The sequence below is a fragment of the Scatophagus argus genome, chromosome 18, assembly GCF_020382885.2.
Source record: "Scatophagus argus isolate fScaArg1 chromosome 18, fScaArg1.pri, whole genome shotgun sequence".
Taxonomy (NCBI): domain Eukaryota; kingdom Metazoa; phylum Chordata; class Actinopteri; family Scatophagidae; genus Scatophagus; species Scatophagus argus.
Window position 1 is genome coordinate 11241615 of NC_058510.1, and position 17775 is coordinate 11259389.

At 36.8% G+C, this 17775-nt stretch overlaps 2 protein-coding genes across 2 annotated transcripts; one reads left to right on the forward strand and one right to left on the reverse strand.

Moving 5' to 3' along the window:
• Positions 1 to 8647: 8647 nt before the first annotated feature.
• On the forward strand, positions 8648 to 11223 carry ccl20b (chemokine (C-C motif) ligand 20b). Its single transcript, XM_046370864.1, has 4 exons — positions 8648 to 8804; positions 9082 to 9184; positions 10176 to 10250; positions 10360 to 11223. Exons 1-4 carry the CDS (start codon positions 8672 to 8674, stop codon positions 10424 to 10426), a joined length of 378 nt encoding a protein of 125 aa, XP_046226820.1. The 5' UTR covers positions 8648 to 8671; the 3' UTR covers positions 10427 to 11223.
• A 154-nt stretch (positions 11224 to 11377) lies between these two features.
• tlr22 (toll-like receptor 22) lies at positions 11378 to 15716 on the reverse strand. Its single transcript, XM_046370863.1, has 4 exons — positions 15588 to 15716; positions 12757 to 15362; positions 11917 to 12034; positions 11378 to 11792 (listed from the first exon to the last, which is right to left on the reverse strand). The coding sequence occupies exons 2-4, from the start codon at positions 15272 to 15274 to the stop codon at positions 11552 to 11554; spliced, it is 2877 nt and encodes a 958-aa protein (XP_046226819.1). The 5' UTR covers positions 15275 to 15362; positions 15588 to 15716; the 3' UTR covers positions 11378 to 11551.
• Positions 15717 to 17775: the final 2059 nt, after the last annotated feature.

Genomic DNA, 17775 nt, shown 5'->3' on the forward strand with positions numbered 1-17775 from the left:
TGTCCCACTTGGCTTTGTGTCAAATCTTAGTCGTCAGGTATTTTCACACACTTGTGTACACACATGAAAGACAAATGATTTTCTGACAGGTACTGACATATACCTGTAGAGACATTTTCACACTTTTAAAATAGTGTTAAAGACAATACACACACCTTCAGATAGTCTCGCCAAGATATTGAAGTGATAGTGTAACCTTAGACTATAGAATGTTACTGGTAGTTTACACAAATTTCAAGTTGCTGCTGTTCTGTTCTATTCCGCATTAATTTCTGTTATCTTTCTATCTGTTGTCCTTTTGCCATTTACCTGCCTGAAACCAGTTTGCCTGCCTGTGTATGACTTTCTACCTGACTGTTATTTCCTCTCTCATTTTTTTCGCTTTTATTACCTCGTCTGACTGCCAGTTGAGATTGCAAGCCTGCTTTTGATCACAGAGCTGAGTGAACTTTCTGTTGGGTCAAACCACTGAGTCCATTCTCACCTGGTATTCTGACAGCTGAGGATACACCTGTCTGACCCAATCTGTTGTCCGTCTTTATATGCAATCAATGGTGAGCAAGAACTGGCTGCGTTATTTTATAGTTCAAAAAGTTTACTTCCAGTGTTTGCTCGACATTCATTCAGGTGCACTTGGATCACCGACACAGATAGATGAAATGGGAAACTGAACATTGTAATCTACATAACAAAACAAAAAAGGCCATAAGAAGTAGGAATGATCAGACAGCCAAGTAAGAACAACATTAATGCATCAACCACTTCTAAAAAAAAATTTAACTTAATTGTTTTGAATTCTCATACATATTTTACACTTTGCTGAGTCATTTTAATATTGCTTTATTTAGAAAAGCAGAAGATATTCCTTTATATACTCTCATACCTGCAACTTCTTCAAGAGGCTCTTCAGAGTGTGCTAGAGAAATGGAAAGTAGAGATTAATTCTGAGCAAGTAAGTCAAGCTACTTCACACAGCAGGCTCACATTTACCCACCCAACAGGTTTATTTCTTCATTCCAGATTGACAAGGAAAGTGTCGAAAAGACATGTACACTTGTGCTTCATTGTCTGAAAGTCATTGAAGACACAGGAATTTTATTCAAGGAAATAAAGTCCATCAGGTGAGATGAACTCGCTCCTCTTATCTGCAACTTTAAAAAGTCATCATCGTATTGTTCAGCATCAGGTTGGAAAGAACCTTCCGTATCTGTGTGCATTCTTTCACTTTACATTTGGCTGAAAGATTTTCTTCCGTGTTTGTGTGCACCGGCGTAATTAATAGACAGGAAAATGACCGAAACACAAGCGGTAACCCCCCAATGAACAACAGGACTTCAGCAGAAAAGAAAAAAAAAAAAACCCATGAAGTTAATGATCTAACGAACATAGGGGAAAAACTGTTTTTGCGAATTGTAACAGAAAGTTACACATGGACATTGAGTAAAAACTTCAAAAACTTGAAAAGAAGAATTAGAAGCAATAAAGATAGCATTTACTATTGTGCAGTAAAACAAGATGTACAGTTTTGGCACATGAGTTGAAGGTTTTAGAAAATATGCTACACTACAAGCTTGTTTGTTCTTTTGAAACAAAAAGTTCAATATCACTTTCATATCTGTCAGGTCAAGAGGAGGCTACCTCATAGCCCATTAGCTTAGGCTGACTCTGTCCAAAGGTATCGAGCTACCACCTCTGAATCTTATCGTATCTCATATGTTTTTGCACAATTAATATGCACTTTATAACTCATTTTTTGGGTAGTAATCTTTTTACATCTGCTTGTACTGATGGTTCAAGTCTCCCGTTTTAATACACACAGTCAATCAGGCTGACCTCCTTTCTTTGCACTCTACTGTACTTTATGTATCATTTAGTATGTGTTTAGTCTATGTTTTCTACTAACAGTTAGGCCTTGTTTGTTTGTTTACTTTTTGACTAACCTACACTGCTGTAATGTGCTACTGGATGCTTGAATTTCCCTCAGGATCAATAAAGTATCTATCTATCTATTAAGATATTATTTTTTTATCTTTTATTTTTATCTATATATATATAATAAACCTACATCATCTTCATTTCAATGTTCAATTTTCACCTTCAGAAGTGTGCGTGGTGTCTTTATCTGTAAAGAACCTGCCTTTATTTCCTTATGTTCTTAGTACTTGACTGTGTTGGGACACTTCTGTCATAGCTATATCTTTTCACTGGACAGAGGATTTTAGCTGTCTGACTTCTGCATCTTAAATTACACAGAGAAACAAGCTGAGGCAACTTCCTCTTGTCTTGTCCTTGCCTTGTTCTCACATCCTACACTGATTTTTAACATGAAACTGCTCAGGCCACAACACTATTACATATTTAACTATACTGACCCAGCTCAATATTCTATGCATTAGTGGAAAATGCAGGTTGAAATGCCAGGCAATAGTGCAAAGGCCTACATCTTGTGCCAGAATTAGTAATTCAGTTTAAAACTATCCAGGGTGCACTAGTCAAAGGTTGTACAGCTTCCTTGTGTTTTTTGTCACTTCTTCCCTCCTGATCTTTCTGGTTTTGCCAAGGTGTGTTACTGCTTGATTGCTCAATCATGTGCACCTGGCCTGGGAAGGAAGTGCTTATAAAAACTCTTTTGCCAGCATCAGAAGGCCTTCTGGGGTAGGGACTGTTGGTCTTTGTACCTCTCAGCCTGGGCTTTGTTACCATTGTTGTGTTTTGGCTTAGTATCTTTTTGGGTGCTTCACTCCCAACGCTTACACTAACTAGCTGTTAAATGACATGTTGTGTTTGAAAGATAGACTCACTTTTCATGTCATGTTATCACTTAAGTACAATTGAGAACAAAGAGAGATAGACATAAAGGACTAATAGAATGAGGGCAAATTATGAAATTACTTAATATAAAAATATTTTGGATGTAAGTGAACTTTGGCAGGTAAAAGGGGGAAGTGGTGATGGGAAATTAGAAACATAACCTGGGAAGTGGGTCAACCTGAAAGAAAGCTAAGCACATGGAGGAAAACAAAAATACAAAGGACATAGCATGATATTACTGCCACTGCACTGTCTCTTCTCTTTTTACAATAGATTTGACATCACAGACTTCACAGAAAGCCATACAGCAGCTATCTGATATTCAGATCAAACCATTTTTGAAATGCAACTTTCAGGACTTCAGATTACGTCTTGAGGCTTGCTGTCAGTTTATGGTTCATGTTGCATGTTGTCTTCTGTTGTTTTACATTGGTCTTTCTGTATTTTGGTTGGACAAAATACTTAGAAATTTTCAGGCTAGTATTTGCTACTCAATACCTCTTTAAGGTATTGACTGAAACAATGCAGTAGAATCAAAATTCTCCAGTCAATTGATATCTGCATTTGATCCTTTTTGTACCCAAATCTAGTAAAAAAAAAAAAAAAAAAAAAAAAGTCTTGTTGTGTGTTATAGTGAAGTCAGGCTCAGTGTTTGAAAGAGTTGGTAGTTCAGTGAGCTTAGGTATCTGATGAATTATTCTGTTGGTATCTGTATCACTGTATCACTTTAAGGATAGTAGTACTGGCACTGGTATTGTAATTTAATGAAATGATACCCTGCCTTAATTGTTGTGAGTGATATGAAGTACCGTGTGACTCAATTATCCTGCAAGATAAATTTTTTCAAAAAGATTCAAGCTTCAGTTACAATTACCGCCTTGCACTTTATATCCATATCCGTCAAAACTCATATATAAAAGTTGTCGAATAAGTGTTCATATGACTTTTAAGGAATTAAAATGGAGTTAAGTGTCATTTTGGAAAAGTGAAAGTTATAACTATTGCCATATGATCCCAGTGAATAATTTCCAGTGAGAGACATGCTGTCTTTACAGAGCTTCTTCACAAGGTGCAACAAGTCACCTGAAGCACTTCCATATTATGAGACCCGGTGTCAGGGTAGTCAGACAGTACATATGACACTGGCCCAAGGCAGAGTGGGGACCCATGAATGGATGACACCTGAAAGGGACCAAGAACAACAACCTACTTACGAGCCTATATCACTGACAACGCAATTTATATGCATTTACATGATAAAAAAAAAAATATTGTTATAATTTTAATGCATCTGATACTTCACTCCCTGCTGTTATTAAAATGGTGCGGTCAAGACACGCTAGTCCTTCAAAAATGCAAAACACACGTGCTACTAATGTAAAGCGAATGACTAAATGAAAATACCTTTCCAAAATTGTGGAACTTAACAAAGAAAGGCCAGGGTTTAGAGAGAACAAGAAAAGAAAAGGAGCAGCAGAAGCAGTGCAACATTAGCCTTACCATTAGCCTCGGTCTTAAGCAGCTAAATGTTACGTTAGTTAGTGCTAGGCAGTGCAGTGTATCCCTGATGGGAAAACACTAAAGTGACAGAACAACAATAAGCTGAGAGGAGCTAAAAAGCTCTATGGTGCTGTGGGGAACTGCAGAATCTTACTTGGTTTCTGAATATAAGAATATATATATATATTAATATAAGAATACTGATTAGTGCAGCTTTAATGAGTTTTTAAATCAAGCCTTTAAGTGTTTTTACTTTCATGCTGTCTTCATGTGTAATGTGACCTACGTAAGTATAAGAGCAGCTCACAACATAATTATGCAAACTTCCTTTAAAGAAAAGATTACAAGGCCATTGCAAAAGATCAGGTTACCTGTTGAATGAAAACCTTGAGTCTAAACTTTAATTTTTGTATTGTTCAAAACGTACGAGGGCAACTGAGGAAATGCTTTACACCTGCTGCTCTACAGCACTATAATCTGTCTGATATGGAAACAAGGATGCTCACATAGCATTGTAAACAAAAGTTCACATTCCTGGACAACCGCACACTGACATTCTGTTACTCTACTATTTTAAGCATGGGCTATTTTTAGCTCCTCGCAGCTGCGGTTTAAAAATAGATTTCAAACTCTGACCATCAATGAAGTTCTCCAAAGTTTATACATATTTTACTTCTTGTTCATTCTGATTGAATCTGTAGCAGAAAGATGACATTAGTGAATCCTCCAGGCTAATGTTTACTATACTATATGTGCAGCTGTTTTGCACATATAGTAGATGAGACGATCAACACAGGAAAACGTGCTGTAACATTCATGGGCCCATGAAACCAAGCTAGCCAAGAAACACAACATAATGCAATCCAGAACTACTTATTCACAACGTAATGTGCAATCATTTTGGTGTTGGTCATTGAAACAATCACTGACTGCCTGCCTGAATCATGCAGGTCAAACAAAGGAGAGCCAGCAGTACAATAGAAAGAAACTGTCTTTCACCGGAAATTAGAAGTGTCCAGCCTTGCTAAAGGTGCTACAGGATTTTGTGTCAAAGTGAAAAAAAAAACAACTCTGGATATGGTATTCACTTCCTGGAATAGAAATGTTGGAGGAATATTTTTTGGAGTATTAAATTACCTTACACCACAGTTCCTCTCCCTTAAAACTGACTACTTTTTTCCACACTATAGCAGGGATGACAAGATTTACTGTTCTTTTACGCAGTCCCAATTATTTCAACTTATCAAATAAAGCCAATCATTGCACACAAGGCAATTTTTCAGTTGCTAATCATTAACTACTAGCTGACTTTAATTTGTCAGCAAAGAAAACTTGATTAAGATCAAAAGGAATTTTTCCAGCATTGTTTAATTCACAGCTAAGTAATCTTGAAACATCAGATTGAAACTCTTACGTCAAAGCTTTTATTTATCTTTGATAAGCCAAAATGAAAACTGCAGTGATTAAAACAAGTTAAAGGCATAATATGTAAAATTTCTGCATTAACATGTCAAAAAACAACTCAGACCTTGTTTTATATTTTGCTGCGTTGTGAATGTAAAACATTACCTTGTCACTGAACATTTCTCTTTGAGTCATGTCAGACAGATTTTCATCAGCAACGGTAGTTGTTTACCAATGATAACAACACTTCCTATGACCTCAGGCCACTTTACTTGATCATCAGTCATATCTTTTGTTGTCATTGTTTTTGTTCAGACATCCGGAGCAGAAAAAAATTCATCCTGTGTGTTTAAGCATCTTTCCTTTATGCAGTTTTATTTGGTTAATGTTCTAACTCAGCGACACTTGAAGTTAATTGAAGTGATAATTTATTTTAAATGATTTAATACTGAGTGAAGTATTTAAACCCCAAACTCCTGTGGATGCAACTTTCAAGCAAATTCAACTCCAGGTGAGCTGAACATTATATGACTTTTGAGTCATGTTTTTGTGACTTTAAGAATACAAAGACAATATTCACCCACCTTCCCTTCAACTATTTTTTTGGTCACCACAAACTTCTTGAGTGAAATGCCTGACTTTTTTGCTGCTAAAAAGTAAACAGTGATCACTCAGTACCTTTGTCTGTCTGCTGTAAATCGGTTTATGAGAGCTGCATTTGCTGCATGAAAAAATAACATGTGACCAAAGCTACTAAAGGACCTTTAAAAGGGCAAATAAAAAAATGCAGAGCTGAGTGATAATTTATATATTTTTCGGAATGCCCACTTTGACATTACACGTGGTCGTATAATATAAGATTACTGATTAGTGCAGCTTAAATGAGTTTTTAATATAAGCATTAAAGTGTTTTTATTTTTATGCTGTCTTCATGTGTAACATGACCTGCAGTATACAAGCAGCTCAAAAGCTAATCTTGCAAATTTCCTTTAATGATAAGATTACAAGGCCATTGCAAAAGATCAGATTACCTGTTGAATGACAACCTTGAGTGTTTAAAGTGTGAGCTGGTCAGGAACAAATAAAAATTGGCTTGTTTTAAAAAAGTTATTCATTCCCTCAACCCACAGAAGTGCATGGAAACCTCAAAATGTCATAAAACCATGAAAACATAAAACCCACGAGTGCAATGGAGGAAATGCTTTACACCTGCCGCTCTACAGCACTATAATCTCTCTGATATGGAAACAAGGACGCTCACATAACATTATCAACAAAAGTTCACATTCCTGGACAGCCCCACAATGACGTCCTGTTACTATTTTAAGCATGGGCTATTTTTAGCTCCTCACAGCTCTGGTTTAAAAATAGATTTCAACCTCTGACTATCAATGAAGTTCTCCAAATTTTATACATATTTTACTTCTTGTTCATTCTGATTGAATCTGTAGCAGAAAGATGACATCAATGAATCCTCCAGGTTAATGGAAACATGCATGCATGTATGCAAGATAAATCAAGTATACTTGGAGTGCATATTTAATTCAAATTTAGAAAACTTATTGGAATATATGAACTTTCACGCACAGGGGCACCAGGAGATGGGTGGGAGGGGGGTCATTGTGCCCCCTGCTTCATGCCTGAGTCCTCCAGTGGTTCAAAGCAGAGATATTTTTTAAAAAGGCTGAAGTTACCTTTTCTGACGTCACAATAAAATCTAGAAAATCTCCCTCATGATAAAAACTGGCCCACGGTATCTCATTCAAGTCATACTAAAGTGCAGTTAAACAAGTACTACAAACTAGTTTCAATGCAGTTAATGTGGTGCCTTCAGGGTGCCCACTTTGCCTTATGGTAATTCAATCTCGGTAAGCATCAGTTTAAGCATCTGTATGCCAAAAGTGCTAAATTTGAGGCGAAATTGGTTCTAAGGTGTAAGCTGTTGGATATAATTGCATTTCATTTTAGTGCAGTTCTATAATTCAACATATGGTTGAAATCATAATTATCATAATAAGCGTTTTAAAGAAGGTCTATGATGCTCTACATGACAAGTGGATCGTCACTTAAAAAACATGCATTAGATGATGAATGACGATGCTCAACTCCTGAAACACCAAGTGGAGCACCACTTTACGCAGCAGCAAATGAAAATAAAGTAACGATGAGGGACCCAAGGGACTTTCTACTCAACAAATATTTTTACCTTTACCTTTCCCATATCTAATCATGCATTGCTGTGTGAGCTCCTGAGATAAGCTACCTCAGTTCAACATTCTTATCCTTTCTCATAAGATTCACATGTGGAGTGGTAATTCCTGCAGTCCTTTGTGTCATTGTTTTATCAAAACCGTGTTAAAGTCTTCACTACTTTGAAGTTAAGGTCACCTGATCCTAAAATCCTCACATATAGTCTATTTTTGTGTTAAATGAGTCTTGGGGAAAAGACACACATAGCTAACTCACCTACACACAAATGAATGATGAAATTCCTTTCCCATGGCATCAGGAATGGAAGTTACTGATTAACTTGTAAGGGGATTAACGTTCATTTGGATAAATCTTTATAGCCATGTGAGGAACCTCAGATCAACGTAGAAAAGGCCGACAGTTGATGAGGTGAAAAGGCACAGCTATATAACACACGTGTAAGTCATGAAAACTAAGCAATAAACTATAAGAAGCTAAAAAGATGCAAAGCTTTGTTATTTCCTATTTCACAGTATGGATGTTGATTGATTCTTAATCAGTCAAGATAGTCAGCAATGCTCTACTGGCCACATGCAGTGCGTTACTGTTTTTGGGCACATTCAGTCTTAACTCATCAAGTCGAGCCTCAGCTAATAAGTATAACATTTCATCATCTCATTTCCTCACTCCCTTTTCTGGCTCAGTTCCATGGCGTTGCGCAATCAGGGGAAAACCCAAAAAGGCTACTACTTAAGGAGTGAGTGCCATGAATGCTTGCACTCACTTTACGCCAGTCAAACCTGCTACAGCTACAACCATGGCAAGAGGCAAAGTCTGTCTCCTGGCAGCTCTGTGCTCCCTTCTCATCCTCTCCACCTTTATTGGCAGCACACAGTCAGGTGAGTCCTTCATATACCACTTTGGTCAAATGTAGATGCATTTAGGAAAGGATAAAAGGAGGAAAAATTCTCTGTCTGACTGTCTTTTCTTTATTTGTTGAGACAAATCTTCTGCAAAGCTACAACAAACTGGCCATACGTAGAATTAATATTACATGGTTTCACATTTTAATCTGGGTTAAAAAGCAACAAAATGAAGCTGTAGTGTCAATATGTTCTGTCTGAATGATGTGCTTGCGGCATCTAAATGAGGAGGTTGTCCACGCTGTCTTTGCAGCGAGCTGCTGCCTGAGGTACACCAGACGTCAGCTGCCGTGCAGACGGCTGCTGGGCTACACCATCCAGACCATCAACACTTCCTGCGACATCAATGCCATTATGTGAGTTCACAGTTAAATCTCATTTCAGGGTGTGGTGCTGCAGGTCAAGATATAAATTATGATGTTTGAAATTCTATATGTACAGGAGCACAGAAAACAAGTAAAAAACATAGAAACTAGTCAGGTGTGTGATATGTACAACTGTGGTCTAAAAAATTAAACAAACATAATTTATAGACAATGATGTGCAGTACAGAAAATAAGAATTGCTACAGTGTAAACTCTCATTTGAAACCCTGCAATTGTTTGTTAATCAACAGTTAATCGGCTATCAAAATAGTTGGTAATTAATTTTCTTTAAATAGGTGAATCAATTAATTGACTAACTGTTATGGCTCTATTGAGAATATATGATAAAAAGATGAAGTAGTACATGAATAAAAATAAAAGTCAGTGTTAATGTGCAAAGGGCGGTGCAGTCTTACTTACAACTTGACCACCCACAAAATAAACCTGAAAATAGAAACGTAGCTGTTCAGTTTAATAATAAAAGTGAAAAAAAAATAAATAATAAAAATCGAAAATAGGCCAAAACAAGAGATTCCTCTTTTTTGATAAATTCTTTATACTGCACACAAAAAAGTGTGCCTTCAAGGTATTTAGTATTTGAATTTGGACAAAATGCTCCTTGATTGAAATAAAAGCAAATAAATCCCAATTCCTAGAGGTCACTCACACATCAGGAAAACAGACACTAGGTATGACTTGAGCATGAGTGCATGAGCTCGAGTGTCTAAAATTCGCAACTTTGGTTATAATAACCATAAAAGTTAAAGTATGACCCAAAGTGCAGCAGGGCTTGCTGATAGCAGCTCTTGTGGACAGGGTCACTCTGTGTGAGGTGACACTGTTGTAAATATTTACAAGAGACACTGAGGTTAATACCCAAGCTGATGCACTGGAATGCGACCACAGGGAAGGAAACGATCTCTTCAGTGTAATGAGTATCGCAGTGTGTGATCATCTCTTTCATGTTTCCTAAATTTCACAGCTTCCACATTCCAGGAAGGTTTGTGTGTGCCGATCCTTCAGTCAGCTGGACCCGCAGAGGGATGTTGTGTTTGGAGTGAGTATACTCATGTGTCCGCAGTGTGTTTTTCTCTGCGTTATATTAATTTGGTACAAGAACCAAATACTGAACCAAGCTTTTGTTGTGTTTTCACTTTGCTTTGCAGGGAAAGGAGGAGGAAGAACACTCAGATAATCAAAGAAGTAATCCAAGGCAACACCACGTCATCATAAACTCTGTACAGCAGCCAACGTCTGCAGCGCATGACTCTTATTTTTGAACATTTGTGCACTTAGGAACCAAGAATTTGCCACTGACTGTTGTCGTAACACCATATGTTATGACTATTCCACACAAAATACTTTAAAAAGGACTATCGATGTAATTTTTGTAATTTATTTTCTCATATTTGTTCTGTTCTATGAACATGAAAGTGTAGTATTCTTAATACATAGTAAACATTTAGCTGTGACTACAGTGCGTATACAAAATTAAAAAAGAACACTGATTTTAAAAATTAAAGCAAATTTTTTTATACATTTTGTGTTGATGTTTACCAGGTCTGAACCTCTAAGGTCAAAGAGATGAAGTATGACTCACTGTGTTTTCAGAAAAGTGGAAAGGTTTGATTCTAACCGATATTCTTCTATCCGACTATTAGCAGGATAGTTCTCCCTTGTGAGCCGGGTCCTGCTCAAGGTTTCTTCCTGTTAAAAGAGAGTTTTTCTTTGCAACTGTCTGCTTGCTCAGGGGTTCAGGCTCTGGGTTTCTGTAAAACACCTAGAGACAATTTTGATTGTATAAGGTGCTATATAAATAAATTGAAATTGAAATAAAATTGAATTGAATTAATTTATTAAGACAGAAGCTTAAGCATACATGTATCAGTAAAAATGGGTTTCACTGCATTCACTGTGTCCTCACAGGTCAATTCATAACATTTCATAATGATATAACAATGCAACTTTTTCAATCATGACAAAAAAAACAAACAAAAAAAAAAACAAAAAAACAAGTTGCATCATATCTTGCAGCAATTAGCCAGTGAGACATAAATAAAATAAAGCATGAGCACTTCAGGATATGAAGTCAAAAACAGGGTAGCTATGGAAAAAAAAACAAAAAAAAAACAAAACACAGCCACACAAAAGAGAATATTTTCTGGCTGATAATGAACAATTTTCATTTATGTAAATATATATATATATATAAAACATATAACTTCCACTCTGAAATGCATATCACATAATAAGAGCGGCTAATCTAATCATAGACGCTGGCCAGAAAGGGCAGTCTGAAATTCAGGAAAATGTTCAATACATGGGCTGCAGACCTCACACAGAGATATGTTCTTTCCATTACCCTCTGTCCACCTCAGTGAGGAGTAACCTGTCCTCACAAAAATCCTCTTTGCTCCTCAGAGCCTGGCGGAGTTTCTCCCAGAACAGGCTGGGGTTCTTCTCAGCCTGCAGCCAGCTCAGGTAAGTCTGGCTCTTCAGCAGCTTCCTCATGCGGTAGTAAGGAGACAGCTGTGAGGTAGGAATCTCCTCCAGAAACACCAGGATCAACACGTCCTTCTGTTCATCAAAGAGACGGAAACTAGACCGAGGAGAGAGAAAGATGGATGAGGAAGAAGATAACACAGCTCATCACATCCAGACCTTTAGTTAGTAAATTGGTATACTGCCAGCTCAGAGATGTTTGAAGTCAGCTGACACATTACCTGGCCACCTGGATCTCTCTGGAGCACCACTCACTCTCAAGGTATCTGTGACTGATCACACAGATGGTCTTCCTGCTTCCATAGATGGCATCTGTAATGTTGTCTATGATGGGTTTGCCTGAGGAAGAGGAAAGTCAAAGAAAGAGGTCAATAAATTGTATCAGAATGTATATTTGCCTACTTAGTTCCTTTGATAGTGCAGGAACCACAGTATTACAGCAACACCTTGTGGAGCATAGATGATGGTACAAAAACTGTTATGGTTTATGCACATGTATGCACCTCAATATATCAATTGCCAGTTTACAGATTTGCACATTCGCCATATACATAATATATATAATTATTAATATATAACTTCCATTTTTTTTCAATCAGTGGACTCAGATGGAAGATACGCCATTTATGGATGAAGATATTTGAAAGGGTATTAACCTTAATACACAACAAAGTTTCCTTCCATATGAACATATTAGACAAGGTAAAGTTGAAGAATACTGTGTCCATTTTTTTCTACATCAGGACTCTAAAGTTGTCACTTGTTTGGACTAACGACTGGATGTATTGCCATGAAGGCAAAGCAAATGTTAACCTCAAGAGGGCACTAGAGGAAAAGTCAGGGATCCACAGTCACCAGGATACACTGTTTGGGAATTATAAAAATATGTATAAAATTCATTGCTAATTCATGCTGACGTTGACAGAGATTACAATCCAAAGAGCAAATTCACTTGTTAAAAAAAGTCTAAAAACTTCAGTAGAATCCATTTTGAAATAAATCTTCCACATTAAAGCTAAGCTGAAGCAAATTAAGTTTAACGTCAGATGCAAAAGGCCTACCTGGCTGGAAGTCTCGATGGTGCAGACATAGCCTCCAGCCCTGCTCTCCTTCCAATTTTGGCAGCAGCTCTCTCATGACCCATGGCTCATCATGGGTGTTATAGGAGACAAAGGCATCATACTGATGAGGAATTTGCCTGTTTTTATTCTTTGTATCAAAGAGCAAAGCCAAAAAGAAGTAGTAGGCGTAAGCCAGCTGCCACCGCAGGAAATGGTAGGTGAATGACACCACCATAAAAAGGAGGATCATACATGTGGTGGAGATAAAGCAGATGAAGTCTGTGCTCACAGAGCAGGACTGGATGTCAAAGTCCAACAATTTCATTTGGTTTAGGTCTGGAGGATAGTTGCACTGAAAGTTATAGGCATCAAAAACTTGCGTTTGGGTGTTGTTTCGTATCCACTGGATGAGCCAGGCATTATCACAGTCACAGGTGAAACTATTGCCTTGAAGATCCACATAACCAAGAGCTGGTAGGGACTTCATTATGTCCTCACTGATAACTGAATATTCATTCTTTCTAGCCTGCATGAACTCCAGCTTAGTAAGGTTGGCATTTATGAGAAAATTTAGAGACTGAAGACTTGTTCTAGATATGTAGAGGCTTTTAAGGCTTTGAATGGGGGAGAACAAATCCGGAGATAGATCCAAAAGGTCATTTGAACTAATATCAAGTGTTTGCAGTCGAGGCGTGTAATTAAACATGTCTTTGGGCAAAGACAAAAGCTGAATGTTCCTGGTATTGAATACCAAGAGGTTTGTCAAACCTTGGAGGATGTTGCAAGGGAGATGAGACTTGCCCCTGTGATGCTGTGAAGGCATAGCCAGTGTCTCCAGATGAGAAAGCTGAGAAAATGGTGGATTGGACAAAGCCAAACTGTTATCATATCTAATGTTATTGTTCCTTATATCCAGTCTTCTTAAATTGATCAGATCATTTAAAACCCCATTCTCTATTCCACTTCTTTGAATTTTATTCGATTGCAGCTGAATATCAGTAAGATTTGTTAATCCACTGAAAGACCCATTTTCAAGTTGCTGGATTTGATTTTCATGTAACGACAAGTTCTGGAGGGAGCGCAAGCCCTTGAAGTCACCCTGTTTAATTGCAACAAGTTTATTTCCATTCAAACGCAGTTGTTTAAGATTTGGCAAGTATTTTTTAAAAGCACTGTCTAATTTGGATATGATGTTGTTCTGTAGCTTTAAAACTTGCAAATGCATTAAATCCTTGAAAACACACTGTTTTAGAGCTGAGATTGAATTCCCATAAAGGTTAAGCTGTCTGAGCTTTGACATATTGGCAAAATCATTACATTCAAGTGTGCTGATGTTATTACTGCTGAGATCCAGCTCAACAAGAGTTGGTAGATTCCTTGTGGCAGCTGGAACAGATGGAAGTCTGTTGCGACACAAAGTCAAGATGCTTAAACCTTGAACAGATTTGAAGGAACCTTCATCAATGCGTCGAATTTTATTGTCTGCTAAATCTATCTCTGTTACGTTTATACACAACTGAAACAAATCTGAACGGACAAATTTCAGTCGGTTATGTCGGAGCTGGAGTTTGGACATTGTTGGGATGGTGCAGGAAATATTGATTAGTGCTGGAGGGTTTTGTTTCATTCCATTCATCCTCAGAAAAGCCAGAGAGGCGTTGACACTCTCCAGCAATCTTTTCATGTCAGTTAAATCCACATGAAGCCCACTAATATCAAGGGTAGACACTTGACTAAGATAGGTCTTGTTATGCACGTCCCATTTCATATTTTGCTTCCCAAGAGTACCACCGATGTTAAACCAGGTGAGACTTGGAAAAACATCTGCAGTCATCCCAAAGATTGCAATGGGATTTTGAGACAAATCAAGGGATGTAAGTTCTAGTGAGCTGTTTGTCAGTTCCCATGACTGAAAAGTGATTAAGTTATTGTGTTTAAGTGATAGATCTTGTAGATTTGGCAGTTGCTGTAATATAGAATGGACTATTGTTAAGCGATGCAGTTTGTTGTAAGAGATGTCTAATAATTTCAAGCCTGACAAGGACTTAAATGTGGTGGACTCCACCAATGTGATGAGATTACTACTAATTCTTAGCACTGTGAGGTTGCTCAGACCTTCAAAAATACCATCTCCAAGTTTAACAAGTTTATTACTGTTTAGATTTAACCTACTGAGGGAAATCAGATCAGCAAAGGAACCAGGATTTATCCGTGAAATGTTGTTGTAGTTTAGGTCTAATTGTATCACAAGTGGTAGATTTTTGAAATCTGACATTTCTATTGTAGAAATTTTGTTTCCAGACAAGTCGATACTTTTAACTGTAGAGGGAATATCCCGAGGAACAACTTTGAGTTTTGGCTCATTTTTGGCACATATGGCCTTATTGTTGCTAATTCGGCAGTTTCTCAGTGCAAATCCTGTTACTGAAGGAACAAAATTTCTGACATTCAAAAAGAGGAAAATAATAATAAGTTTGAAATATTTTGATCCTTTATCCTTTCTCACTTCAGGAGACATTTTTTAAAAAATCTTCCTCCAGCCAACAAACAACTGCAGTTTCTCTACGCAGAGTCCAAATGGTGAATAAAAGCTACAGATGGTAATCCTGAAAATCCCCCCCAAAAGAAAAGAAAACACCATCAGCAAACAAACAAAAATTATATATAATTGTTTGAGTATTTATATTACTTGCATATTACTGCAATGTGTCATTTGTCATTGTGTAAATGAAAAAAAAAGATAATGAGCTCAAAAAGGTTTTCTCTAGCAATATTATAAATAGTCACCAATGAATTAGAACATATGACAAATAATGCTTTCTTATACTTACTGTGTCCCACAGAGACAAGTTAATTAATCATGGCTGTCGGGTCCACAGAATATTTCAAGTTAACTGTCTTCAAATGTTGGTCCTCTGCCTGTCTTCTCTCTTTTTTCAAAGACTAAGTGAGGAAGTAAGAACAGCTGACAGGCCTGTCTCTATTTGCTCTAAGCAGGATCTTAACCTTAAAACAAACTGCACATTGAGCTCTCTGTTTCCAGTGATATTTAAGATTTACAGGAAATTAAAGAAAAGTTTGTTCTGATTAAGATTTATCATTTTTTCAGGGTGGTGAATTCACATCATACTTCTTATGGATTTTATTTTCACATTTTGATGATAATGTTACATCAATACATTTCTACTAAAAATATACATGAGTTTTTGTTCAGGTTTCCCTTTCTTACTTCTGTTATATGTCATACAGAGAGCCGTGGTTTTACTCATTTCCTCTAGCAAATATACACTGAGATGTAAAAGGTGTGAGAGAAACGTCCACCAACACCAACATTTCTTTTTCTCTGCTGCCTGATATATACGGAAAACCAGGAGTGTTGAGACATTTTATTACTTAAATTCATTAGAACAACATAAGGTAGAGATGTGGTGCTTTAGGAAACAGGTGAAGAGGAAGACTCAGCATGTGGGATTAAATTGATGGTTATTAGTTTCTGTGTAATCCTCAAGGTGCATTCAGAGCCAATTTATTTAGGAAATTTATAAAATGCAAACCTTTTTCAAGAACATAATGCGGAAAAAGATGCTTGGGGTAATTGATCAATTTTTAACATAGTTTTCAGTATAGTATTTGAATTCTTTGACATGTGCTACTAGGGAATGACCATGAAAAATCACCACTGCTTTCTCAACACTGTTTTTTGTTTGTTTGTTTTTTGTTGCAAAAACAAAACAAAAAAAATAACTTTGATCCTTCTGAAATTAGAAGATTAATTTTATTTGAACAGTCTGTGCTGGAAAAAGTATGAGAAGGCAAAAATCTCAGCACTCAGTTTTGTCTTTCCAAAGTTATTTGTATAACTTAAGAATGTAGACATAACATCATGTGGCCAGTTGGTGCAATAGCTAAAAAATAAATAAATAAATAAATAATGAAAAAAAATCCCCATCTGATTTAATATATAATAACAGAGCTTCCATTGTTGGGAAATTTGTTCCTTTCTGCCTGGCTGATGATGATGATGTCATGCAACAATAACTCAGCCTCCTCTTGGCTCAGACAAAACTTACTTTTACTTTGTAAGTGCTTGGGACATGTCCTCTATTGTGCAATCAACAAATCAGACGCCTGGTTTAATCTGGCATCTGATGGAAATAAGTGGAAGAAGAACTGTTGTTTTTTTAGATTTACATTTTTAATACCGTGAACTGCATATTAATTGTCTCTACAATGGGTGATTTCTTTCACATATTAATATATACCGATCGATTATACCATGTATAATAATGTAAAACATACATATATCACACTTAAATGTACTAATATGCTGTCATTCAGTGAGCACAGAATAATATAAGTCAATAGTTTTTAAAAGAATGAAGTGAGTTACTAAAGGACTCAACTCACTTTTCGTCACTTCTGCCTTGGCAAGAGAAAATTATGTTTCTTGATATATAATCTCTCATCCCCTTTTCACTTCTCTGTTTAGTTAGTTCCTTTGTTGGTTTATGTGCTTTGCACTGTGGTTTCAGTGTGTTGAGAACATTCATGTAAGATCATTAAAGATGGTGAGAAATGACAGGAACCACACAGTCACTATCCTGTCAAAAAGAATAGCGGTCAAGAATTGAAACTGATACTAAAGAAGCAAGAATTTGGAAAAGCAAGCATGAAAACCCATTGTTGTTGTGTATAGGATATTTTATTAAAATGTCATTAACTTTCATATACTCTTCTCCCATACATCCCAATCCCATAAACCTTGACAATAACATCTACAACAACACAAATAATTACTAATAAATACAGGAAAATGACATGCCCCATCAGTGTTCTCTCACAGACACGACAGCAAGTCGTAGACAAGACAGTAGATCACAGCTAAAAAAAAAACAAAACAAAAAAAAACCCAGGAAGCATTATTGCATAGTTTCCTTCATAGTTGACAATCTGATACACATTGAGGGGAATTTGAAAGACAGGCAGGGTTTTTCCAGTTGTCCGTGGTACATGATTTAA